The sequence below is a fragment of the Peromyscus maniculatus genome, chromosome 14, assembly GCF_049852395.1.
Source record: "Peromyscus maniculatus bairdii isolate BWxNUB_F1_BW_parent chromosome 14, HU_Pman_BW_mat_3.1, whole genome shotgun sequence".
NCBI classification, from domain to species: Eukaryota; Metazoa; Chordata; class Mammalia; order Rodentia; family Cricetidae; genus Peromyscus; species Peromyscus maniculatus.
The window spans coordinates 73,752,689-73,780,176 of NC_134865.1; the positions used below are offsets into that span (position 1 = coordinate 73,752,689).

At 49.1% G+C, this 27,488-nt stretch overlaps 1 protein-coding gene across 2 annotated transcripts in view; it reads left to right on the forward strand.

Moving 5' to 3' along the window:
• Rin3 (Ras and Rab interactor 3) overlaps positions 1 to 27,488 on the forward strand; it is a 113,048-nt gene that overhangs the window by 38,979 nt on the left and 46,581 nt on the right. Inside the window, exons 1-2 of one of the 2 annotated variants that reach the window (XM_042261075.2) lie at positions 1,868 to 3,030; positions 4,319 to 4,436. In XM_042261075.2, coding sequence (XP_042117009.1) covers positions 4,319 to 4,436 — 118 coding nt within the window. In that variant the 5' untranslated portion in view covers positions 1,868 to 3,030. Of the gene's footprint in view, positions 1 to 1,867; positions 3,031 to 4,318; positions 4,437 to 27,488 lie in introns of those variants that run through there. The other variant, XM_006990889.4, reaches the window with a different exon arrangement.

Here is a 27,488-nt window from a genome sequence, read left to right on the forward strand (position 1 = left end):
AACAGTTCTGGTCCAAAATGAAAGATGAAAACATAGCCATTTAGAGTGTATCTAGATTGGAGTTTTTATTTATTTGAGGGGATTACTGTGGCCCTGTAATTCTTTGCCTGAGTCTTTTTCCATCCCAGCTATTGTTGAAAACATTGACCTGTTCAAAACCCATCCTATCTTATCCCAGTACTTGGGAGGCGGAGGCGAGGCGGGTGAATCTCTGTGAGTTCAAGGCCATACCCTATCTCAAAAGAAAACCAGACATCCTGGTAGGGTATGATCTGTGGTTGGATATGCCTGCAATCACAGCTTTCAGGAGGCGGAAGCAGGGGAATCACTGCAAGTTTGAAGTTCTGCTGGTCTCTATAGCATGTTTCAGCCCAGCTTGGACTACTTAGCAAGACACTGTGTCAAAAAACAGAACAACAAAATTACTCAGAGACAGAGGCAGAGACGGATCTTTGTGAGTTCGAGGCCAGCCTGGTCTACAGAGTGAGATCCAGGAAAGGCACAAAGCTACACAGAGAAATCCTGTCTTGAAAAACCAAAAAAGAAAAAAACAAAATTACTCCATACTGGCCAAGACAGACAGGGAAGGATTACGAGTCATCTGCACCAGCCTCAGATTGCTTTAATTCATCACAACATGAGCTCTCTTGCAACCTTGGGGGGAGGGGCTAGGAAGGCCCCCAAAGTGCTGGAGCAAGAAGAGCTTTGGAATCCTACAGGTTTTCTTCCCTACAGAGCCAGCTCAGAGAGGGCAGGTGACCTCCCTGACAACACAGAGCAGTTCTGCATTGGAATTTAGAAGGACACAACTATTCAGACTCAGTGCCCAGGCCTCTCACCATCATCTCGTTCAGAGATCAGCTGGGGGAATCCTGGCTGTCACAGAAGTGAGACCCCAATGTGGCATGTGGCCCAGTGGCTTACACTGTTCGGGGAAGGCCATTCTGCTTTCTAGGGGGTTCCTAGTGGATTGTCTTAGAGGAGCTGATGAAAGGAGACGGGGGACAGAGGAGCCAGACCCAGATGTCAGGTCAGGTAGGTGAGGACCCTGGGACCGGCGAGGTCTACTGGTGCCCTGGTGAATCGGAGAAATGGCTCAGGAGCAGGAACCTTGGCAGTGTGGGCAGGAGAGTGAACCGCTCTGTGACCAGTCACCCTGGTAAGCATCCAGGAATGAGCAGAAGGCCCTACTGCCTGCTCCTGTGTTGCTCACTCTGGCGCCTCTCCACTCAGAGCCGAGGCCTGAGGTCTGCAGTTTGGAATTAGGCCTGTCAGGTTTCCTTGCCACAGGAGCCTCCTGCCCACCTGGTGGTCACTCTTCTGGTTCAGAGATGCTTAGGGCGATAGAAACGCTAGACTTCCAGGCATGTGCTACCAGATCTAGCCAGCAGCATTCTCCTGAGGTCTACCGGGCAGGAATGAAATCACAGATTGTGTAAGGGTACCATCCCAACCCTGCTCACCTCCCCCAGGCCAGGGTGGGGTTGGAAGCTTCAGCCTGGAATCAGTCTTCAGTCTCCCTCTGAAACCAAGGGCCTAAGAGCCTCCTGTTAGCATAACCCCATGTCTGGTCAGAAAAGGTCCTTAGAAAGGACAGATGCCCCTGCCTCAGGAAGTTCCCAGGGTTTTGAAGCTCTGTACCAAGAACTGGAAACAAAGACCAGCTGTATTTCATATTGTGCCACACCCACTCAGACACTCATTCACACGCGTTTCCTCCAGCCCCGCTGGTTCCCATGGATCTGTGGGCAAGGAGGCAAACTGACCTTGAACCTCTGTAGAAGAAACAAAGTGACTTCATATTTTGAGAGACATTTTTGGGACAGTTAAAGTTCAGTGTCTCAACCATTGTCTCTGGGCAGGAGTGAGAGCTAATGGAAGCATCTAGAAACAAGCAGACAGACTAGCAGCTCCTCTTCCCTTCTCTCTACTTCTGCTTCTGGTTCTCATGCTCTCTCCACCCTGCCCAGAAGAGAGAGGCTAACCACCACCCCCCTCCCCCACCCCACTCCCACCCCCACATCTTCCCACTTCAGCTAACTTCCAGAAGGGCCATGCATGCCCATGAAGAAATGACCTTTAAGAGCCTGGTGAGATAGGGGAGGGTCATGCCTGAGACCTAGAGTCAAGGGCCTGAGTTTAAAACCCATCTCTAGCATCTCCTGTGCTGTCTTAAGCATTACCTGGCTCTCCTTAACACTGTTTCCTCCTAACCACACCCCCTGTAGATTTAGTATGAGAAGTTGCAAGTTCAGGCTTGGGGCCAACTGGGGAGATGGTACACGTCAGCTGCTGTGGATCAGGAGCAGTGAGCTCACTAGTGTGTTTTATTAACAACACTGCACTCATGCCTAAGATGACCTGGCAGTGTCACGGTGGGATTAATAATCAGTAGTTGTGGTAGCAGAATCTGGAGCCTAAGGAGAGGTCTTCTCCAGAGCTTCCCACACTTGGGGTCATGTCCTCACATTTGGGGATGTCCCGGTGTCCTCGCTCCTCAGCCAGCCCTCAACAGCTTGGCTACACTCCTGGCCTTGGGAATTCCAGCTGAGCTGTTTGGGACCTGAGCCCAGGAGACAGAGTCCAGGGGCAGTGTGAGCACGGAAAGAATGGGAACACAGACCGGGTGCTTCCCTTCTGTTGACAGTGTGTTCCAGGAGGCTACGGGTATTCCAGAGGGTGTCACCTGGGAAGGAAAGGTGGGCTTGGGAAGGGCCAGCTGGACCTGCAAAGAACATTATTAAAGAACAGTTTATAACACAGGAAGGGCCTATCATTGTGATTGCACCTAGGAGGCCACTGCCTCTGGGGATCACTCGGAAGTGGAGCCACTACATGATCAGAAGTGGTACAGCCTAGGAGTCTATAAATAGATGGTTCCCGTTCTGAGCTGTTCCTGGTGTCCGTGGTCAGCTAGTACTGGCTTAATAGAGCACAGACACACATGTCCCCTGGCCCAGAGGGTCGTCTGTTGAGTCTGTCAACTCAGAGGGAATTTGCAGCAGAAGACCTGGAAGAACTTCATTTCAGGTTAGTGCAGAGAGCCCTTGCATGGTGAAGGTCCTGGGTACCCTGAGGCTGGATCCCATTCAGCCCCTCACAGCCAGGAAGCCAGTGACTAAGTTTATATTTATAGATTCCCAGGTTGTACCACTTCTGATCGTGTAGTGCTCCACTTCAAATGGTCCCCAGAGGCAGTGGCCTCCCAGGCGCAGTCACAGTGAGAGGCCTCTCCATTGTTACCAACTGTTGTTTTATAATGTCCTGGCCAGGCCAACCTTCCTGAGTTCATCCTGTGGTCCAGGCAGGTATTTACTCAGACACCACACCCTCCTGGGGTGTAGTGGGCGGTGATAGTCAGGGTCTCTTCGCTTCTCACCTGTCAAATGGGGACCATAACAAAACTCACACCGTGGGGTGATGGAGAGAATGGAGCCAGTGAGTATATGATATACCCTGACAGTTCCTGCCACAAAGAGCTCCAGGTTAACTGTCTGCTATTTTTAACAGGGACTGATAGCAAAGGTCCATAATCTCAGCTACTCAGGAGGTAAACCAGAGGATCAAAAGTTCAAGCAAGGCCCATGTGGGCTACAGAGTGTGTTCAAGTCCAGCCTGGGCAACTTAGTGAGACCTTATTTCAAATGAAAATGAAAGGAAGGCTGAGTCTGAAACTTAGTGGCAGGGCCTTGCTTAGCACCCACAAGGCCCTGTGTTCAGTCTCCAGTACCATAAAGTCCAAACAAAATAGCTATTTCTATTTATTGATTTTTTTTTTTGTTTTTTTCAAGATGGATTTCTCTGGTAGTCTTAGCTGTCCTGGAACCAGCTCTGTAGACCCTGCTGGCCTCGAACTTGCAGAGATCCGCCTGCCTCTGTCTCCCAAGTGCTGGGATTAAAAACTTGCGTTACCACCACCTAACTGCTCTTTTTTGTTTTGCAAAGGAGAAAAAGTATAAATTTTCTGGTACCTATGATTGTTTCCAACAGTTTCCACCTCCAACCCCACCCCTCCCCAAAAAAAGCTGGATGATAAAGCCATGAGTTGAAATTCAACCAACTCCCAACTATGAGGGCTTTTCTGAGCCTAGATCCTGGGCCACCGGCATACAGAACCCCACCCACGCCCATGCATCAGCAGTGGAGAAACTGAGACTCCACTCTGGATATGGGTCAGGTTCACTTTTCTCAAGGGATGTGTGACCACTTCCTCTTCGAGTTTGTTTCAGATACCCTCTGGATGATTTCCACCCTGCCTCCATCCCTCTTCCTCCACCAAAGCTTCCGGTTCACTGAGCCTCTGCTTCTACCATTTCAGATGTTCCTCGTTTGCCGGGACAGCAGCCTGAAACGCCTGGTGCTGTGCGTCCATTTCCCTTCGCTGAAGGACAGCTCCACCGAGGTCCTGGAGTACCCAATCAAAGAAGAAAAATCTAGTAAGTTCTCACCTCACCTTCCTCCCTCCAAGCTACACAGTAGAACCTGCTAGCCACAAATCCTCCACTCTGTCCCCATGTTTGAAACTAGAATGGGGAAAATCATTTTTAGAGTTGGGTTGAAGGTAGCAGTTTGGATTAGGTAAGAGTTTGAGAGGAGACACGTTTCCTGTATGTTTCCTGTGCCCACAATATATGGACTAGACCTTGACCAGGTTTGTTTTAAACTCAGCTTATCACTCAAATGTTAAAATTGCCAGACATGGTAGTGCATGCTTGGGTAACTTGGAGGCCCGCCCAGCTATGCAGTGAGTGTCAGGTCACAAAGTATCAAATTAGAAAGACACTATTTCAAAACACTAAGCAAAGTCACTGTTAATTTTCACTGTCTCTGCTCCCAGCTTGATTGTCTTTGCTTCCCAGTATTCCCAGTAGCCATAGTCAAGTTCTTTCTTGTTTGTGAGCACAAAGGATGATAGAGAAAGGGAGGAAAAGGTGAAGAAATAAGATGTCTAGTCCTGGGTTTCAATGACATATTAGTACATTCTCAAATTGTGATTGTGATCTTGGGTATGTCATGTAGCTTCTCAGGCTTTTTCTTCCATCAAATGAAACTAACGATCACTGTCCTACCTCTGTCCCAGAGCCTTTGAAACGGTCACATGAGCAAGCACTTCTAAAGACAGGGTGTTAGTTCTGGGTGTGCACAGGACTATCAGAGCAGAGCTGGGTTAGGGAGAACCTGTCTGGGGATCTTTAGTCCAGGCTAGCCTCAAACTCATAGGCCTCCGACCTCAGCCTCTCCACTGTCACACTGAGAGGTGCACACTACCATGCCTACATCCTGGGGTGGGTTTGTACTGATCAAGACATCTTGGGTCTTGGATCTCGTCTGGGCTAGGTTCACCCATCTGCACTAACTTCTGCATCCTTTCAAAGGCTGTGTTCACGGGTTAGGTTTGAAAATCCAAGAAGCCTGTGATGAGAATCCATAGGATAAACTGGGTGGTGGTGCATATACACCTTTAATCCCAGTATTAGGGAAGCAGAGGCAGGTGGATCTGTGTGTTCAAGGCCAGCCTGGTCTACAAAGTGAGTTCCAGGACAGCTAGAGCTGATACACAGAGAAACCCTGTCTCAAACAAACAAACAAAAATTCATAGGTTATTCCAAGCACCAAATGATGACACCCAAGGTGTCCCCTGAACCTTGTCACCCTCGTCAACCACAGAGTGACAGCAGCTAAGGAAGCTACAGTAAATACTCTCCTGCTTGTTGTTCAAGACACTGAGAAAGTACATAGAGAAATAAGATGACGGTCCTGGCCTGGGGGTGGGCGTCTCCAGTCAGGTTGGAGGGCTATGCTAGAGCAGGGCAAACAGATCTCTATTCCTCTCATGATGTCGATTGACAGGTGCTACTGCCAAGGGACCTCCTGTCCAAGTGTATGGAGGGCCCAGATTCTCCCTTCTGTAGGAAGAATCTGGAAAGCTATCTAAGAGGGGGAAGCTTTAGGGCTGGGTCCTAAATGTGTGAAGGTGCTTGTATTAGTCCAATCAAAGGCTGATTTTCTACAAAAGGAAAGTAGAGCAGGTTCCCATCCTGCTTGGAGGGGGTCTTTCCAGAGACTCAGACCACGTGAATAAAACATATCCTATGCTTGTCCCATGGTTACAGAGAGTGCATCTTGTGGCAGGAACACACGGCACCTGCCTTCTAGGGTATCAAGTGAAATAAGAGACAGCAGTGGAAAGGTGTTTACTGTCTCGGGCAATGTGGCCATGTGGAAAATCAGCCAGCTGCCACAATACCAAGAAATGGCTTAAAGTTTCAGGAAGCACAGGCAAGACGCGCCTCCCTCAGGAACCCTGCATGACCCTGCTGCTCTACCGCCAGCACGTGGTCTCCATATTTTAGGGTTGGGTCCAAGGTAACAGTTAGACTAGGAAAGGAGTCTAGGTGTCTCCTATACCCATATTTTATTGACAAGAACTCAGTCATATGACCAAGCCCACCTGCAAAGGACACTGGGAAATGCAGTCAATGCAATCTTGTGCCCAGGAAAACAGAGCTGCTGGATTTTAATGAGCTGCTAGGTGTTGCTCCCTGAGTATGAGGGTAGAGATGCGGAACTAGGAAAAGGCTATGGAGTCAGGGGGCGAGGGTGGAGTTCTCAAAGAGGATGGGGCCGGGGGTGCTGTGGTTTTTTTTTTCTAAACCACTGGAATACATGTCCCTTGGTGACTCAGAAGGGGTGGAGTTGTTTGGCTTGTTTTCTGTTTCCCAAGAAACCTGGGTCATTTTTCCTATGGCCCGGGGAAAGTGACCTTCACAGTGTCTTGGGCACCACATGGTCCTGGATGTGTTTGCGACCCCTAGAGAAAGTTGACCAATAGGCCACAAACTGATGGTCTGGAATTTCAGGATTGTCCTACCTCTTACTGAGAGTCATGACTTCTGCGACTAGGCTGCCACACATTAGTTACCTCTGAACTTTTAGGGACCCAAGTGCCTTGAGTGAGTTTCAGCCTGTAGGACTGGAAAAGTGGTCAGGTAAGGTTGTGCCCGGGGCTCTGTGGAGAGATTACTAGTTCAAGGGGGGTACCAGAGGTTTTTGGAGGTGACGGGGAGAGTGTGGCTGACCCAGAAACTGCCTGGGCTTCTGTTCTGCTCTTCTGTCCTCTATGCCTTTCCACCTGCCTGCTGCTGCCTTTGGGGCCATCACATGGAGGCCTCTGCACCTTAAAGACAACACACCCCTTGGAAGGCAGGGTGGCAGTGTGATTTCATGTCCCCTTTCCAAGTCTGAGCCTGCAGAAGGCAAACAGAGTAGAATGGTGGTAACTAGAGTTAAAACAGACCCAGTTCAGAAGCATTGCAGCCATGGGAAGGAACCCTCAGCACAGAACTGGCTCAATCCTGATCCGGCTTGCACAGGTGGGAATTTATAGCAAGGTGGGGAGGGATGATTCGATGGGGTGCTGGCTGAAGGTGGGCAGATTGGCCCCACTTCTAAAGGATGGGAAACAAGAAAAACCCAATTGGGTATAGATGGTGATCAGAGAGGCGGAGCAGAGGTCCCCCACGCACTTAAAGGGGTTATTGTGTGCCGGGCGGTGGTGGCGCACGTCTTTAATCCCAGCACTCGGGAGGCAGAGCCAGGCGGATCTCTGTAAGTTCGAGGCCAGCCTGGTGTACAAAGCGAGTTCCAGGAAAGGTGCAAAGCTGCACAGAGAAACCCTGTCTCGAAAAAAGGGGTTATTGCTGAAACAGGAAGTACATGGAGGGACTTCTGAGAAGGTCCAGGAGCCTGTGACCATTTAGTTGAGTGACGTTCTGTTACAGCAGATGGACAGTGTTACTAGAGCTATGAAGGTCAGAGCCTGGGCCCTGGCAGGCCCAACCAACCGGGCTGGGCCACTGGTTCTCCATAGGCAAATTAAACAGATAATAGTGAAAATATGAGGAAAGAGAGCCGCTCAGTGTCGGGAGAGGAACAAATAGAGATCCCGTCACCGTCCCCCACAAAGTCCATCTTCAGGGTCTTGACATGAGGCTTCAGTTGAGGGTGAGAGGTCTGCATAACTAAGCAGCCCTGGCCAAGGGGTGTGGTCATCCCTGACTGATCCCTGAGCCCATCATTGTCTGGATCCCAGTGTGTCCTGCAAGGTTGTTTGAAGTGTTATCAGAACTGTGCAACCTCTTTCCAGGAAATAAGCCCTCCTCTCGCTGGCCCCAGGAGGACCCCAGCCTTCTCCTTCTCCTAGCTGACACTTTAATTCCTTGGCGACAATGACTTCAATAGTGTGATAGCCCAGAGAAAGGGGCACCAGTGTCTCTTGAGAGTATCTTCATTTCTACCACAATGATTGCACCAGGCCATTCAGAAATGGGAGCACTGACGTCTCAGGCTCTTGGTTTCCTCCAAGGGCCACATGGTAGAATTCCCTGCATTTTTAAGGCTTTAAATAAATTCAGTGTTTAGCTTTGCCCTGAAGGTAATCAAAATGCAAACCAAAGTCATCCAGGCAATCTGGTTCTTCAATCCTTATTCTTCCACATTTACCACAAACACAGAGATGCCCGTGGTTTGTATATTTTGTTCTCTCTTTACATTACTCTGCTGCTCCCAAACCTCTTTCCCTTGAGGTCTGCCGCCAGAGCAAGGCCAGTGGCTATTTCTCTGCCTCAGCGATTCTAGGTCCATCCCTCCACCCTCTCTTTTAATTCTGTGCTGTTACTGCCTTCAGGACTCAGCCCTGACCGTGGGAGCCACCCAGCCTGGTAGACTCTCACCTCTGCCTCCTGCCACTTGTGTGACTAGGGCAAGATGCTCCACCTCTCCGGGCCCTGGCACCCCTGTCTGTGAGGTAGAAATAATGATGGTGCCTTTGTCAGAATCCTGGAAGGAATCTGTTGTCCAGAAGACATAGAATGTGAGACTTTGTGGCCGGGATGGCTGCAGTGGAGCGTCCTGAGGAGGAAGTGGGAGCGCAAAGGCCCAGACCTAGAACTGGAGCTTTCTGGGTTTCCCCACTCGAGTGGAGGGAGGAGACCAGGGGATGCCCCAAAAGTGAGTTTTGCTTGACCACAGCTTTGCTTTGAGGCACTTAGAATCTGCTCTCTTCTCCTTCTCCTCCTTCTTCTTTGTTTTTGTTTTGTTTTGTTTTTGAGACAGGGTTTCTCTGTGTCACAGTCCTGGCTGTCCTGAAACTCACTCTGTAGACCAGGCTGGCCTCGAACTCACAGAGATCCGCTTGCCTCTGCCTCCTCAGTGCTGGGATTAGAGGTCTGTACCACCACTGCCCAGCTTCCCTCTCTGGTTTCTTTTTTTTTTTTTTTTTTTTTTTTTTTTTTTGGTTTTTCGAGACAGGGTTTCTCTGTGTAGCTTTGCGCCTTTCCTGGGACTCACTTGGTAGCCCAGGCTGGCCTCGAACTCACAGAGATCCACCTGGCTCTGCCTCCCGAGTGCTGGGATTAAAGGCGTGCGCCACCACCGCCCGGCTCCCTCTCTGGTTTCTTACAAAGATTTTTCTTTGAAAAATCCTGATTCTGTCAGCTGAGCTTGTAGCAGTAACAGACTGCCCTAAACCTTAATTACTTACATACAAAGTAACATGGACGTACTGTTGTACTACACATATGATTATGACAAACATATACAAAGTAACGAGCGTGTTCTCACTGATGTGACATGAACGACCTGCAGCTGAGTTTCTTCACACTGCAAGGCTGCGGAAGAGCCGTACCCATCCGGGGAATGAGAGAGAAAGCAGAATTCCATGATGACTCTGGAAGGTTCCACTCAGGAATGGCAGCCACCACTTCCCTGCATAACTCATTGACCAAACCAGGCCACATGGCCAGGCTGGAGCCCAGTGGGGTGGGAAGAATAATCTCCCCTCATACATGTGGCCAGCAGGAAGGGGAAGTAACTCCAGAGATTAAGCAAAAGAGGATTTACAGCAGGGATGCACCAGTTGAAGGAGCAGAGCGAAGGGTGGATGGGGCTATGCCAGCTTCCGGGAGTAAGCCTGCCCCTTGATGGCTGGTATAAACAACCTGTCCTAGAGGACACTGTAGCAGGAGCATCCTTTATCCTAAATGCTTGAGCCAGGAGTGTTGCAGACTTGCCCCAGATTGTGAAGTATTTGCACATGTGTAATGAGTTGTCTTGGGGATGAGACCTAAGCCTAACAAGGACACTTATTTATGCTTTATACATGCTGTATAACATAGCCTTAAAGTGGTTTTTTTTCTTTTATACTCTCTCCAATGCACCTGCCTTTTAACTCTGCTTGTCAGTTGACATCAGGTGTAGAAGTTTTCACTTGTGGCAAGATGTCAGTGGACCAAACAGTTTTGGAGTTGGGAGCCTTTCAGATTTCAAATTTCCAGAGAGAGAGAGTGCTCAGCTGGACCTGCTTTTTCATTAATATGCATAGAGGTGGCGAGGATGATAAACAGATTCATGGGATGGCATTTTCCTAGTGGTTGCTGAATAAAGGAAGAAGAAAACCCATTTGGGACTGTCTCTACCAGAGCAGCCCTGAGGCGGTGTGGTAGCCAGGCCCATGCAGGAAGTGGGCTCTGCAGTGCACAAGGCCTGAGCCACAGTTCTGTCACTCACACCTAGTCCCTCTGGCCCCCTGACCCTTGACTTTAGAAAGGTCTGTCCACGAATTCTGAGTGAGTCGTCACTCTCAGGTGTGAGTTTTACATCAGGTTGGGTACATCAACACCTGGAGAACAGCCCGTCTCCTGGGCAAGTATGGCGAATTCTCATGCTGTTTGGTGTGGGGGTTATCACCAATGGATGCAAGGGAGAGCTCTCGGGGTGAGTCCTCCTGGGCAGTAGAGATGCATATAGGCATGGTAGAGTGTTGCCAGAATGCCTTTAACTTCTCTCCATACTCTTGAGGGTAATTGTCACCAGCTGAAACCCTAGAATGAAATCTGACCTGTTTTTGACTGGAGATGGCTTAAGGCCATGAACAGGTGAGAAATTGTTATTCATAAAGGAGGGATTGGTGTAGAGACTCCTCCATGTTTTAGCAGGAGGTGAGGTGGGTTTGACTGCCTTGTGGGAGATCTCACAGGCTTGTCAATGCAACCCCCCTCCCTTTTTTTAAGAACATGAATTTTGGATAGGATGACTGTAGGTCCTAGATTTTTATTCTTGTGAGATCAGGTAAGATGCCTGATGTCCTTGTTACCGTTTCTCTATCTGTGAACTGAGGGGGACTCCCCAGCATAGCTGTGAGCAGATCCTTGAAAGAAGCTATGAGCGGGGAAGCACTCGGCATCTTTGTATCTAAATGTAGACACTTCTGGGAAGAAGTCACGAGCCCCACGTGTAGCAAGTGCTGGGTGCACAGTGGCAGTTATAATTAGCACCCTGCAGCTCACACCTCGCAACCCCTCATTTCCTGTACTGCCCGTCCTGAGGACTGCTCTAAAAAGCAGATGCGTCCCGGGCTGCTGAGTGGCCACAGGAGCTTGGGCTAAAATAGCCATGGTTTACTTCATTCTGCCTTCATCATTCCTGCTTGGAGCTTCCAGACCTGGAGTTGTGTCAGGATGAGGCAGGGAGGTCAGTTTAGCTCTTAAGAGATCTACTGCAAAACCTTAGGAAACCAAGTTAACTTCTTCCTCCTGCTCCTCCTCCTCCTGCTCCTGCTCCTCCTCCTGCTCCTCCTCTTCCTCCTGCTCCTTCTCCTCCTCCTCCTCCTATTCCTCCTCCTCCTCTTTTAGTTCTTCATTTTGAAGATCTCACAGGAGAGCTCAGGCTAGCTTCGAATTTGATCTCTTCCTGCCTCAACCCCCTGAGTATTGGGATCACAGGCATGCACGACTGGGCTCCCTACTTCCTCATCTTTCCACCTCTCCATAGTCCTGCCTTCCCTTTGTATTTTTTGAAGCCCAGGGTGGCCTCAAATGAATCTTCTGCCTCCTGGGTGCTGTGATTACACACCTAGTTTTTTTCTTCTTCTTTCAATAGATTTTGAGTCACGGTCACGAATGCCACTGTTTACCCTTCCATGTTCACCATCTTGTTTTATCATGAGCTTTCTCAGCTCCATGCTGCTAAGCATGTCACAAAATGTATCCCCAATTAAGTATCTTCTGAATGGGTTTTGAGGGAAGACACTTATAAGGGGACTAAGACACAGCCCCAACCCTGAACCAAGCGAAAAGAGGCGCCCACAACTACACACAAGGCCACTGTCTTAGGTCCTATAATGTAACCATGCTCTTGAGATGTCAACACTCCTTATTCCTGACTAGGGGAGATCAATCACCTGGGTCCCTTTGGGGCTGGGGAGTTGAGAAACAATTGTGAGGAAGAATTTTGGGGAACAGGCTTGAGAAGCTGAAGCCACAGTCTTCTATGTCAAAGTTCAGAAACAAGGAAGGCCGGGCTGGTCAGGTGGTAACGGAAGAGACAAAACCAAGGCATCGAGGGTGGAATTGGCTGGGTCACCAGCAGCTGTGAGGATTTGGTTTGAAGTGTCATGGGAAGGTTTTGAGCAGGAAGCAGCCCAATGGGATAAATGATTTAGGCCCCCTGGCTGTATAACAGCTGGCAGGGACAGCGACCAGTCACAACCGAAGAGGAAAGAGGAGTTGTAGAAGACCACCAATGGTAAAAGCTTTATGACTGCTTAGGTGTTGGGGCTGGAGAGCTGGAAGGCAGCTCTGGGGGTGGACCCTGGAGAAAGAGAGCACTCTGAGTTGTCATGTCCTCCTAGACAGGCAGGAGAGTCCAACAGGTGAGAAGAGGAGCGCTCCACAGGGTCAGTGCCTCGACAGAAAAATAGGGCAGCAACACTCCTCCGGTAAACATGACCATGGTGGCTAGAGGAGTTTGTTTTGTTCTAAGAGAGCCCAAAAAAGATCCAAATCACAGGGTCTTGTTGATTATGAAAGGAAAAGGATGGTGAAAAGAGGTTGGTGTCACAGTGTGTGGTCCTGGTCTGCCTGTGGGTGGTCCTGGTCTGCCTGTGGGTGGTCCTGGTCTGCCTGTGGGTGGTCCTGGACTGCCTGTGGGTGGTCCAGGTCTGCCTGTGGGTGGTCCTGGTCTGCCTGTGGGTGGTCCTGGTCTGCCTGTGGGGGTGGTCCTGGCCTGCCTGTGGGGGTGGTCCTGGTCTGCCTGTGGGGGTGGTCCTGGCCTGCCTGTGGGGGTGGTCCTGGTCTGCCTGTGGGGGTGGTCCTGGCCTGCCTGTGGGGGTGGTCCTGGCCTGCCTGTGGGGGTGGTCCTGGCCTGCCTGTGGGTGGTCCTGGCCTGCCTGTGGGGGTGGTCCTGGCCTGCCTGTGGGGGTGGTCCTGGCCTGCCTGTGGGGGTGGTCCTGGCCTGCCTGTGGGTGGTCCTGGCCTGCCTGTTGGTGGTCCTGGTCTGCCTGTTGGTGGTCCTGGCCTGCCTGTGGGTAATTCTGATCTGCATGTGTGTGACTGCCCACATTTAGGGACTTTCAGCTTCAAGAAACCCATCTAGGGGACAGCAGCTCAACTTGGCTATTTCTGGACCAGAGGCCTCTACTCAACCACCCTTCCTTTGAAGGCAGCGGTAGAGGACGTCAGGGCCAAGCCCTAGGGTCTCCTGGCTTCGGTCTCAGGCCTGGGTGATCTTGGCTCAGCATATGTTTGAGCCCATCTATCTGTATTGCTGTAACAAATAACTGGAACTGGGTATGGTCTAAAAAAGAGACATTCATTTCTCACAGTTTTGGGAGCTAGGAAGGCCAACATTAAGTCATGGGCAGGTAACACTGTCTGCTGAGAGCTACTCCCTGCTCCAGCATGGTGCCTTACTGTTTCATCCTATGGAGGGGCAGGGAGCTGTGTTCTCCGTGGCAAGAAGTGGAAGGACCAGTGAGCTGAACCCTGCTTGAAGCTTTGTAAAGACTTAAGACTGTGGTTTAGTGGTAGAGCACTTACCTAGCACACATGAGGCCTGCATTTCATCCCAGCATCACATATTAAGTCAAATAAAATAATTAAGAGATGGGAATGTGGCTACACTGGTTGAGTCCTTACCTAATATACATACATAAAGCCCTGGGTCCAATGCCCAGGCCTACATAAACCCAGGTGTAGTCCATGTGCTTGCACACTGAAGAGTAGAGACAAGCCTGTCCCCGGGGCTCAGTAGCCAGTCAGGCTAGCCGAATTGGTGAACCCGAAGGCCAGCAAAAGACTCTCTCAAAAATACGATGAATGGCTCCTGAGGAACAACACCCAAGGTGTTCTCTCTCTCTCTCTCTCCCTCTCTCCCTCTCTCCCTTCCTTAAGTCAAAGAAAAGTCAGAGTTAGAAACTTCACCCCCTTTTCAGATATGGATGGATGGATGCAGCAGGCAGAAACTCAGTAAGGACACAGATGAGCTCAGCACAGCCTACCAACTGGATGTGACAGACCGCTAGACCCGCGGACCACTTCATCAACACAAGCATATACACATGCCTCTCCCGTTTAAGGGAAGCATGCATCAAACAGACCACACTCTGGGACGCCCTGTGGTGTGCCTTAAGAGATTATGGAGAACAGAAACCAGACCAACCACATGGAACCAAAGTAGGAATCGACAAGCAGAAAGACAGTGGCACATCCCTACTAGATTAAACAACTCATCCACCATAATACCATGTCAAAGGAAAAATCTCATGGAAATTTGTAAATACTTTAAATGAAAATCCAAACTTCTCAAAATGTGTATAGTAGGCAGCACCTACGGGAAATATATAGCATTGAATGCGTACATTAGAAGAGAATGAAATCAGATTTCCTATTCAGTACTCTCACTTAACTGGCTCTGGAAACTAAAGATCATGTGACATGTGGCCCTCATTCCCATCAGTCACATACGGGCCCATTATACCTCTAAAGAAGCTGTAGAAAGAACAGACAAGAAATGTGTGTGGACATACCTAAGACCTACAAAGTACAGGAGTGGTCCAAACACTGCTGTGTGTGTTTCTGTATTCATCTGTTTATGAATATGAGTACTTAGCATTTATTGGCTCCTGGTGATGATAAGGTTTCTTGTCTTCAAGTCTGGCCAGGGAGGCAGTACAGGCAGTTACAGAATAGTGTGATTAGGGCTCTTGTAATCAAGTAAGAGGGTGAGGGATGGCATTATACTATAAACCAAGGTTCCAGAGAAAGCACAGATGTGGCGCTCAACCAGAGTTGGCTCCTAAGAGTCACTAGGGCACCTGAGTGGATGGGAGCAAGACTAGACAAAACCAGACAAGGGGCTTGTGTCCTGTAGTTCTCAGCACTTCCCTGTGAGGAGGCTTGAGCTGAGTGGAATACCTGACAGTGAGGACATCTAAGGAGAGATTCCTAGGAACCTTAGCTCTGGGGAAGTTTGGGGAAGTTGATCTGGCTCACTTCCCAGGTTTGCTTTTGCCCTGGGAATTCCCAGGCAGCACTACCCTAAGAAGAATGAACAGCAGTAGAGCCATTGTGAGATTGAACAAAGCCCTGGCTGGGTATCAGTGAAGTGGGTTCTCATCAGGCTTTCCCGATAACTTGCTGTGTGTCTTTGTATAAGCCACTCAATGCCTCTAAGCCTCCTGGGAAAGGGAACTCCAGACTTCTGGCAAGTAATAGATTCAAAGTGCCCTGGAAGATATAAGGCCCCACAGCTTTGCCCAACTATATGTGTCCCACACACCTAGATCAGAAAGCCTCCCCACAACCTAGAAAATACATGGTGCCGTGTCCAGACAACCTAACTGCCTTTGGGGAAGCCATATTAGTATGTCTCACCAACAGAGGCAAGAACTTCTGGGAAGTTCCACAAAAAAGAAAAAAACAGACTGGTGTCTTCTGTGGCTCTTTGTGCCTGTCTCCTCTCACTTGTCAGAATCAATGAAAGGTTTGTCTTGCTCTTTGTGGCACAGCTGACTCAACCTTTATTATGTTTATTGCTTCTGCCTTGGTTATCATAGAGTCAACATTTAGGGAACTTGCCCTAGAGGAATTTCCCCTGCTGGAATGTTCCTTTGGTGTAGTTCCCTGTCCAACACTACCCTTAGCACCTCCAAATGTGGAAGCCTCCTGGTGAAACTAAACCACTGTCACTGGGCTCTGAAATTGTAAGCCTTCGGTCTCAGTTGTAGGAGACTTACCGCATGGCTTTTGGACTGCCCGTTCTCTGTCTTCACCACCTCTGAAGCAAGTGTTAGGATCTCCTCTTTGCAGATGAGCTAATGGTGCCCAAGGATGTCAACTGGGATTCAGCCGAGTCAGAGATGTATGGCTCTTTCGCCAGAATCCAGTTGTTTCTGGTCATGTCTCTGTATTCTTCATTCAACGGGCTCTCCAAGGGCCAGAGGAAGATGGCAGAGAGAGAAATAGAGCAGACAATAATCCAGTCGTTAATATTCTCATAATTATGTCATTGTTTCCTCTTTGTGTTCCTGACACAGAGCTAGAGCCAGGCAGAAAAGGAGCAGGTAGGGCTATGTGGCCTTAGTGAGGAGGGCCATGGAGATGAGAGTTCCAGGCCTGACCCTGCCTCTGACAATTGAACATAAGCTGTAGCTAGAGTTTTCCTGCCTTGCCCACGGTTAGGACAAATCTCTGTGACCCGCCAGTTCCACAGCCACTCAGACCCAACCAAGTAAACACAGAGACTTAAATTGTTTACAAACTGTATGGCCGTGGGAGGCTTCTTGGTAACTGTTCTTATAGCTTAAATTAATCCATTTCCATAAATCTATACCTTGCCATGTGGCTCGTGGCTTACCGGCGTCTTCACATGCTTCTTGTCATGGTGGCGGCTGGCATTGACCCCTTCCGTCTTTCTGTTCTTTTATTTCTCTTCTCTGTTAGTCCCATCTATACTTCCTGCCTAGCCACTGGCCAATCAGTGTTTTATTTATTGACCAATCAGAGTAATTTGACATACAGACCATCCCACGGCACTTCCCCTTTTCTTTTTTAAAAAGGAAGGTTTTAACTTTTACACATCTCCAAAGCTAGCTTGGTATATTTAGGAATTTGGGCATAGCTCCTCTTACTACTTCCTGCTGGAGAGGGGCACTGTATCTTATGGGGACACAAAGAAAATTTTAGAATCATGGAGTAGTCCATGAGGCTGTATCATCTGAGCCAGTTGCCTTGAAACGATTCTGGATGTTGGATCATCTGGGCCTTGGTGTCATCAGAGACCTTTCAGGTGGTCTTGGCTGGTCAAACCTGATGTGTCTTAATCTGGAACAAATCCATAGCCTCTGGCTTTCTGTGGAAACAAAAGCAGAGCCTCCTTTCCAAAGCAACATATCCTTACATCCAAATTTTGAAGTCAAGGTACCTTTTAAATATACATTTTGGCATAACTCAACAGCTTTTGCAATCAAATGTTTTTCTTCAGTTACAAATATCAAAGAGAACATAATTCAGATTCTCTGTGTGATAGCCATCCTTATGTGGCTTATTTTTTATATTACCTTGAGCCTATTGCTTTAAACTGCAGCCTTCTAAGTGATGTGGCTGCTGGCTCCACCCACTTCAGCTTCCCAACATGGTTGTGGTACATTTTCCGCCAGCTCTGGGAGCCATTGTGGGTCTATGCTTTTATCAAAGCAGCATGTAGTACAGAAACCTCTTTTTTTTTTTTTTTTGTTTTGTACTAGCAAAGGCTAAATCCACCATGCAGCTTAATGAGCCATTTGCAGAGGCCTCATTCCCACAATACTGTAGGTAGAGCTCACATGCCAGGAACTCGCCATTGTAGCTCAAACATGCAGGCTGCCACTAACTTGAGAGAAACAACTAGGAACTGTTTTATCTCCATTTTAGAATCTTTTTACTCAAGTTTTAGGTAGAAACTCTTGCCCCACATTGGGCGCCATTTGAAGCTAGAGTTTTCCTGCCTTGCCCACAGTCAGGACAAATCTCTGTGACCCGCCAGTTCCACAGCCACTCAGACCCAACCAAGTAAACACAGAGACTTATATTGCTTACAAATTGTATGGCCATGGCAGGCTTCTTGGTAACTGTTCTTATAGCTTAAATTAATCCATTTCCATAAATCTATACCTTGCCATGTGGCTCGTGGCTTACCGGCGTCTTCACATGCTTCTTGTCATGGTGGTGGCTGGCAGTGACCCCTTCCATCTTCCTGTTCTTTCTTTTCTCGTCTCTGTTAGTCCCACCTATACTTCCTGCTTAGCCACTGGCCAATCAGTGTTTTATTTATGGACCATTCAGAGTAATTTGACATACAGACCATCCCACAGCAATAAGCAATCTTGTTCTGGGCTGTGGCCCTGGTAGTGTTAGAACCAGTCAGAGCCCCTGGAGAGAGCTGGCTCTTCCCAGCTAGGGATTAAGTATATCATGAAACCAGCAGGGGCTATATCCAGGGTGGTTTTCCCTAGGGAGCTAATTGTGGCCGTCCCTCCTGCTGCTGCCACTTCCCATCTGGAAAATCAGGATGTGTGAAGAGCCACCCTTGGGCCTTGACATGTATGTGAGCATCTTACAAACCAAAGCATGACGTGTGTGTGTGTGTGTGTGTGTGTGTGTGTGTGAGAGAGAGAGAGAGAGAGAGAGAGAGAGAGAGAGAGAGAGAGAGAGAGTTGGAATCTGAGCACAGTATGATAGGAACACAGATTCTGAAGAAACCAGATGAATGACGTAACTCAGTTACTCATGGCTAGTATTTGCAGTCTTGAGGAACTTCCTCATAGACACCTGAGGTGCTTCTCATTGGCTTCAGCATCCTGAGGACCACAGCCTGTCATTCACAGAAAGGATGCCGTGGAGATTTCCCATGCTTTTCTTTAAGAAATATCAATGGATGGCAGGGGCTATGAAAGAAAAAGCCAGCAGATAGGCTTAGCTTTGAAGTCTAGTAGTCACATACCATGTGGATGAACCTGGGCAGGAGTTCAGTTTCCTTTCCTGTGGCCCATGGAGCCTCCCCATAGCAGACTTTGGGGGAGACCCTTGGAGTCTAATGACGTGTTAGATTGTGTTGGACCCTCTGTGTCTCTGAGGACTGTAGTTTCCTACCAGTCTTGGGACTCCAACAGGATCCCAAGTTTTCAGAATATGGCCCATGGATTGGCACAAGAATCTCCCCCTTCTAGCCTAGCCTAAAACATTGCCCATATGCCTCTTCCTCCATAGAATGATGGCACAAAAATTACTTAGTGAGATTTGGCTAGTTACTGGGCTTTAGGCAGTTATAATGGGACCGAAGGACTATGGTATCATAGCAGTTATTTATTAAGCATTTGGTATGAATTATTTATTTTTTAATTTTGAGATAGGATCTCTCTCCACACCCAGATTGCCTCAAACACACTATCTTCCTGCCTTAGGCTCCTAACTGCTGGGATTACAATTGCTCTGCTAATTTAATCTGCATGTTAGCTTTAGGATATGGTGCCACAGTGTGGCAGATTAAGGTATTTTTTTTTTTTTGACAGTTCTTCCTTCTTGGGGTGGAGTCTATTACCCCTCCCTTCTACTTTGGTCTGTGACTTCTGCGGTCAACAAAATAAGCAGAAATGACTCTAGCCAGTTCCTCATAGGTTTTCAGAGAGCTGGCACTTCTTACATTTTAAGAGCTGAGTTGCCTCCATCCTGAGGAGAGAGGCCTGGAAGGGAGATGGACCTGGCTGACTGTAGCCTTTTAACTCTCTGTGCCAAAGAGCTAGCTCATTTGAGGAAAACATCCTGGACCCTCCAAACCAAATCAGGCCCCACCTGATAGCAGCCAATAAAAAGTCAGCTCCCCAAGGAGTGGAAATGTCGCCCAGCTGAGCACTGCCCATTTCAGACCCACAATAAGTTGTAGGAAGATGGTTGTTATTTCCAAGTCACTCTGCTTTGTCTTTTGTTACACAGCAGTAGATAACAAGAACCAAACTCCTGTTTTCCAATAACTGATGCTGCTCAGAATCACACATTACTGACAGCAAAGCCAGGGTTCAGACCCCAGGAACCCAGCTCCGAGTACCTGCTCCTAGTACTCAGTGGTTCTCCTCTTGGGCCAGTGAAGTGGCTCACCAGGCAAAGGCCCCGACTACCAACTGTGACAACTGTGTTCCAACCCCAGGACCCACTCACAAGGCAGAGGAGAAAACCAATTCCCCCAGTTTGTCTTCTGACCTCCACACAGGCTCTGTTGCCACATGCACTGTGACTTGCCCTTCCTCTGCATATAAATAAATGTAATTTATAAACCCCAAACAAATGCTTCCAAGCTCCATATGATGCTGCATACCTGTAATCCCAGCATTTGAGGGGCTGGAGGAGGAAGCAAAGTTTGAGGCCATCCTGAGCCATAAAATGAGACGCTGTCTCAGGAAGAGGAGGAGGAGAAGAGGAGAAAGAAGAGGAAGAATAGGAGGGGGAGAAGGAGGAGGAGAGGAAAAGGAGAGAGAGGAAGAGGAGGGGGAGGAAGCAGCAGCAGCCACTGCTTCTCTTAGGAAGTGTCTATCCGAGAGGAGTCACGCCCTTGCCATGATTAGAGGTTTATATGCCTTAGTTTATCCGTTTATTCAGTTTAAGAACACTAGGCCCAAGGTACACATAGATGACTATGTTAGAGCAATGTGAAGACTTTTCTGCCCTCACAAGAATCCTCCAAGTACTGGTGATGGGCAGGTGGGTGTGGACATGTGGAGTGTCCTGAAGGACAGAGAGATTTGGACAAGAAAGGAAGTGCGTATCGAGTGGCAGGACAGCTCATGCAGAGTGCCAGGGTGCTGGGTGTGTCCAGGGGAAGTTAAGTGTGGGCAGAATGTGGGTGTGTGGAAGGGAGGGGTGAACAGAGAACCAGATGCCAGCGGAGGCCCACGAGGCTGTCCCAGAGCTGTGCACACAGGCCTTGAGTGAGGCTCAGCCTTTGTCCAGAACCCAATGAAGGTCATGTGGGTGGGGACATCATCTGATGTGCCTTTCACAGAGAAGTTACATGTCTGGGGGGTGGGGGGGCGTCGCTAAAGGCTAGAATTCAAGAGAGACCCTGAGGTTGAAGACTAGAGGGTAGTCTAGGGCAGCAGTTAGGGACAGCATGTGGGACTCGACCCAGCAGTCATGGTGGGCACGAGGAGAAGGACCATGTCCCAGAAATGTCCAAGCAAACTGGCTTGCAGAAGGAAAGGGCTCTGTGGGAGGGACACAGCAAATGGCATGGCTAGCCAGGGCACTTGGTATGGGATTGGCATGCGGTAGCTGCTTACCAAATAGTTACCAAAAATAAAGGCTGGATGAGCTCCTGGTCTGGTGCCAGGATGGGGGCAGTGTGTGGGGTGCAAATTTGAGGGCCCTTTAGCAAAAGGGAGCTCCCAGAATGAGAGGTTAAATTGTACATGTCTCTTCATAATGTTCTTACCCTTGGGGACCAAGAGGCCTTTTCATCTCTGCAACTAGAGGGCAATCTGATGTGCTCTCCTCGGGTGGCAACTTGTCACCAAAGAGAATTTGAATTAAAAAACCTGCTAGAGAAATGTGAAACCTGAGTTGGCCTAGGAGGACTTCCAGCTAGCTCCCAGCTGGCAGGTAGTAAGGGAATGCCCAGGAATGGCCTCCAACAACGGCAGCACCCCATCCTGACCTAGGGCTGTGGTAGGGGTGAATTAGGAGCTATGGCCTATGCCTGCAGGGATCTGGGGAGGGCAGGGCTCTGCTCTACCACCAATATCCTCCGCTCACAACCTACACACAAGTAGACACGGTGAGGAAGATGGAGGGACTCAACAAACTGACCAATAGCTGGATGAGGGGATACCCCCATCCATACCTCCACCAGTCTTGTTCCCTAGAGCTGCAGACTCCTGGGTGAGCAAGGGCTCAGCCTGCCTGAGATGCTAAAGGCAGCCGAGAGGAGAGAAGAAAGTTGGTAAGTCTGGCTCAGTAGTCTCCCAGCAGGCAAAGTACCAGTTGCCCAAGACTGGCCCCTTTGTTCCTGATTCCTGATTCCCACTGTGGCTCTGTGTTTCTGCGTTACTAGTTTAGAACATGGGAACCCAGACCCTTTAGGGCTGAGGTGTCCACTGAACTCAGTTCCAAGCTTGGTTCTTGGGAGTCCACTATGTGCCAGCAGCAGGCTAGGAACTGCTATCCAAAGCACTTCGAGTCCGTCCGTCCGTCCGTCCGTCCGTCCACACCCCACACCCCACCCCGCCAGGTGCTTCAGAGTACCCGTACCAGTTCCTAGCAGGTCCTCCCTTGTTGTATGAGGCTGTCCTGGGCTGGGCATGATGTCAGCATTCCTGACCTCTGACCACTAGGTGCCAGTAGCACTCTCCTGAGGTGCGATAACCAGAAAACTATCTGCACACATCGCCAACCCTGGGGTACCACTTTGCTCCCAGGTAAGAACCAAGGTTTTATCTGGTGTGGTGACTCTCACGCCTTTGAAATGTGGCCGAGTTGCTCTAAGATTAAGCATGAGTGCAAAGCACACCCCAGATCTTTCACACATAGTACGAAAAAGAGAACACAGAATGTCTGCTGGGTGGTGTCTTAGTAGTATGTTAAGAAGCTAATTTTCCATGTACTTGTAAGATCATAAAGTTGAAGTGGTGGTCTCTGGCTATTCATGGTGATGCCTTCATAACCCTCGGAGCTGACCTCCCTATCAGGGTGGCGCCTGGGCCACCTTCCTCCCCACTTACCTCTTCTCTTGACATGTGTGAGCGGCCACAAGCCGCCCTTGGCTGCTTCAGTGTAGCGGGGAGAAGGGATGGTTTTCCCAGGTCCACAGCTCCTCAGCATGCCCACACTCCCACCTGCCTTCTCCCAGAAAACCTCCCATGTCCTACTCTTTATTTAGTCTTCCCTGATGACACTTGGCAATTCGCAAATCTGTCCAGTGCCCCCTTCTCTGTTGGCATCTGAACCTATATATAGTTTCCAGATGAAGTCCCGGCTGCGTCGTGACAGTCTGTCCTGTGTTCCCTTTCAGATTCTGGAAGCCTCTTGTTTGCACTTGCTCAATAAGAAAGGGCAGCCTCCAAAAACAGGAGAGCCTTCTATTTAAACAAGAGTGGCGTAATAAGGAACCGTGCGGCTGCCTCTGTGGGGCTCAGAGATGGTCTTTCACAAATGTAAACCCGGGGAGCATGTAATAAGAACCCAAAAAAAAGATCCTAGAGCTGAGACGGTGGGAAGAAATGAGGCTCGGACCCGGTGTTCTTCATGCTTCGCCCAGGCTGAGCCTGTGGCACCTGTGATGTGGTGACACCCTGTTCTAGAAAACAAGATGTGAGCAGTCAGTGCCTGAGTCAGAGAGAGGGGTGAGCACTCTGCCCAGGAAGGCCTCCCCAGCTGCTGCCTTCCAGTGTCAAGGGGGAGGCTGGCCTGAAGGAGAGGCTGTGTGCTGACACCAGCCAGGGGCCAAGGACTGATTTCCGATGGGAACTCTCATGTATCCTCCCTATCCTCTACCTCCTCTCTCCATGCCACTGCTCCTGAAAAAAGTACCTAGTGAGCTTTTTTGTGTCACCTACCACCACCCGACCACACCTCTGGACCAGCTACTGAACCTTCCTGGCTTCCTGCCTTTAGCAATGACCAAGGCATTTGGAAGGGATGGACCCATGTTTCAACCTCTGCCTGGCCTCCTTGTACCTGTCCCATTGGCTTCTAGCTGTGGTACCCCGGGCAAGACTCACTCTGTCCCCTCCATGCTCCAAATCCTGCCGGGGCCTAGATTGGTGGAGAATCGGGGCCTGGGGAAGATTATCATACACAAACCCAGGCGCTGCAGAGATGGGCGGTGCCATGAGGGTTGGGCTGGCTGTCGGGAGCACAGTGAAGGGGTGCTTCGATCAGCGGGGCACTGGAGGCAGAGGCGTCCCCAGATTATCCTTAACAGCCAGGCAAGAAAGGGCAGTCGCCCCGGAACATTTGGAACAACACTCTCCCAGCTGCCCGACCCTCACTCTGCATTACCCTCCACACCCAGGGTCTCTGGACCTTTGTGGTGCTGTTGCTATTGAAATGGCTGCTCTCCTTCCCTCAGCCCTGGTGGCATGTCACTCTGGCCTTTGCACGCTGACCCACAGCGCCTCGGTCAGCCGCTGCGGCTCTGACCTGCACTCCAAAAGTGAGTCTCAGAAAGGCTTTGCCTTAGTCTGTGACTAGAAGGGGCTTGACTGTTGTGGAGCCTCGACCTGTGGTGGGAACTAGCTCTCCCCAGAGGAGACAGGAGTTTTTCTGGACGGGGGTGGGGGGCAAGAGGGTGGTTAGTCCTTCTGTCATCCTGACTCCTAGTCTGTGAGAGCCGTGAGGCGGCTCTGGCCACAAATCCCTCTCTTCAGCAGGCTCAGGCCTCTCTTCTCCTGGCTCCCTGGCGAGATAACTGCACTGCAGCAGGGTCTCAGCACAAGTGAGACCTTAGACTGTGGGGCCCCAGGACTCAGAGTCATTGTTACTTCCTCCCCCACCTCACCCCACAAACCCCTGCCGTCTGTGGGAACAGGGGAAGCAGGTTTCCTAGGCCTTACAGAACTGAGCTGAGAGGAAAAGGCAGTCCTTCCTCTATGCTAGCCACAGACTGGTCAAGTGGTGCTTCTGGTGCCAGTTACAGTTACTGCCCAGCAGCTTACATACATACATACACACACACACACACACATACATACATACATACATACACACACACACTCACACACACACATACACATATACACATACATACACACACATACACATATACACATACTCATACACACATACACATATACTCATACACACACATACATACACACACACTCACACATACACATATACGCATACATACACACATACACACATACACATATACACATACTCATACACACACATACACATATACACATACTCATACACACATATACACATATACACATACTCATACACACATACACATATACACATACTCATACACACACATACACATATACACATACATACACACATACACACATACACATATACACATACTCATACACACATACACATATACACATACTCATACACACATACACATATACACATACTCATACACACACATACATACATATACACACATATACACACACATACATACACACACACATACACATATACACATACATACACACATACACACATACACATATACACATACATACACACACATACACATACACACACACACACACACACACACACACACACACACAGGACAACTGTGGTCCTCAAAATGGGAAAGGAGTCCACTCTGCAGTATTCCTATGGGAACACTGTGACTGGGAATGGGATGGTCCCTGGAAGGGGGTATTGCTTCCCTTCACTGTGGGGAACCCTGCAGACTTTATTCTCTCCCTAGTCCCCAGGCTCTTATCACCTTCCCTTTCTGTCCTTGGGGTCTACCTTTTCCTGCCAAGGACTTGGCCAGTAACATAGCATCCCTTTGGGGTAGGGTGTCAAAGTTGACCAGGGTTAGATGACACAGCCCTTTCTGGAGTGACAGGGGAATGCAGAGATTAGCTCCATGGTGTCGCCTAAGAACCTGGGTTAGGGTACATCCTGAGCCCACCCAAAGTTTTCCCCAGCCGGGTGTAATGGGTTTTTTCTCTTCTCCAAACCTTCTAAGAGGCTGGCTCTTAGCCTCTCCTGGGGAGGGGTGTCCAGCTTTCCTGAGCCCCTTCCACAGCAATTTCATCATGGGGCAGATCTGATCCACTGATGGATTGTTCAGCCCCTGAGTGTGCAGAGAGGTCTGCCTGCATGCAGGAGAAAGCAAATTAGCCTCTCTCCACCCGCCCAACCCAATTTTCAGTCATCCAGAGAGAACAAGCAGATGGCTCCGTCAGTGTCTACTTCCGGGAAGAAGCTCCTGGTAGGTCCCCAGGCCATGGAAAGGAAAGGTCCCTGAGGCCCTTCTGTGAGTTCATGTCAGTTTTCTCACCCACTGACCCTTTGTTTCTACAGGCCAGGCTGGGGAGGAACTCTGTCCAAGCCCTTTATGTGGGCGTCACAGCTAAACATTTTAGTAAGAGCTATTGTTGACAGCACATGGCAGTGAGATCTCCAGCCAGGGCTACACAAAGAAACCCTGTCTCAGGAAAAAAAAAAAAAAAAAAAAAAGAAAGAAAGAAAGAAAGAAAGAAAGAAAGAAAGAAAGAAAGAAAGAAAGAAAGAAAGAAAGAAAGAAAGAAAGAAAGAAAAAAAAAAGAAGTGAAATATCTACGGTTAGTGGAACTGTCTAAATGTGGGAGGTTGAGTTTCTGTTTCCTAAGTAAATGTGTACCGCACACAGTAATCTTTGGCAAGGTGTATCCTTTTGATGTTTTTGTGTATTCTCATCAAAGCTGGGATGAGGGTCCCAGCTGCTCACCCTTCACTTACTAGTGACCCTTGGCACTTTCTAGTGACCCTTGTCAGAGCTGTTCCATGCTACCTTAAAGAACACAGCATAAAGGACACATTTTCGTTTGTTGAATACACTTGCCCCAGCCACTGGGGATTTGTAGTGAGTAAAACCAGGCCTGATCTGGGCTACCTTCCACAGCGTCTATGAAAAAGTGTCTGTGAGGAGAGCAGTGTGGATAAGACCGCAGAGAAGACTGTGGCTTACATGGGAATGGTGGCCCGTTCAAGTCCCACAGCGTCTTAACTGCCTTGGTTACTTTTCTCATAACGGTGACAAAATTCTTGACCCAAAAAAAGCAGCGGAAGGAGGGACAGGTAAATGTGTATTTTGGCTCATGGACGAAGTGTGAGGTACAGTCAGCCATGTTGGGAAGATGCTGCGGGAACGGGAGGCAGCTGGTCCCTCTGTGTCTGTACTCAGGAAGCGATGAGAGACCCATGCCACTGGCCAGCTCCCTTTCTCCCTCTTGTTAGTTTGGGACCCCAGCCTACAGGATGGTTCTGCTCACAATTGGCATGGGTCTTCCCAGCTCAGCTAAACCTCTTTGGGAACTCCCACACAAAAATGCCCAGAGTAATGTTTCCTAGGGGACTTTAATCCTGTGACGTGGACAGCGAAGTGGACTGCTACATAAACCGTTTCAGAGGGCAGGAGAACTGACTGTTAGTGAAAGTCCGTTAGCCACACTGAGGTGGAATATGCAATGCCAGCCGGGCCTCTCTAATCTAATGGACACATTTAGACAGCATTCTGTCTTTGCTCATTCTTGAATCTTTGGAAAGGTAAGTTAGATTTGGAGTGAATGTCTACAAAGCATAAATCTGACAAAAGGCTTGTGTCTAGACTTTATCTCTCAAAACTCATCGTCAAAAATGAATAATCGATTGGGATTGGGGCTGGAGAGATGGTTCAGCAGTTAAGAGCACTGACTAGTCTTCCTGGAGTTTGAATCCCAGCATCCTCATGGCAGCTCACAATTCTCTGTAATTACAGTTCCATGTAGTGATACATTGTGTATCCTAATAAACTTGCCTGGGGATTGGAGGACAGAGCCAGCCACTAGATTAGACATAGAGGTCAGACAGTGGTAGCACACACCTTTAATCCCAGTACTGGGAAGCACACACACCTTTAATCCCAGTACTGGGAAGCGCACACACACCTTTAATCCCAGGAAGTGA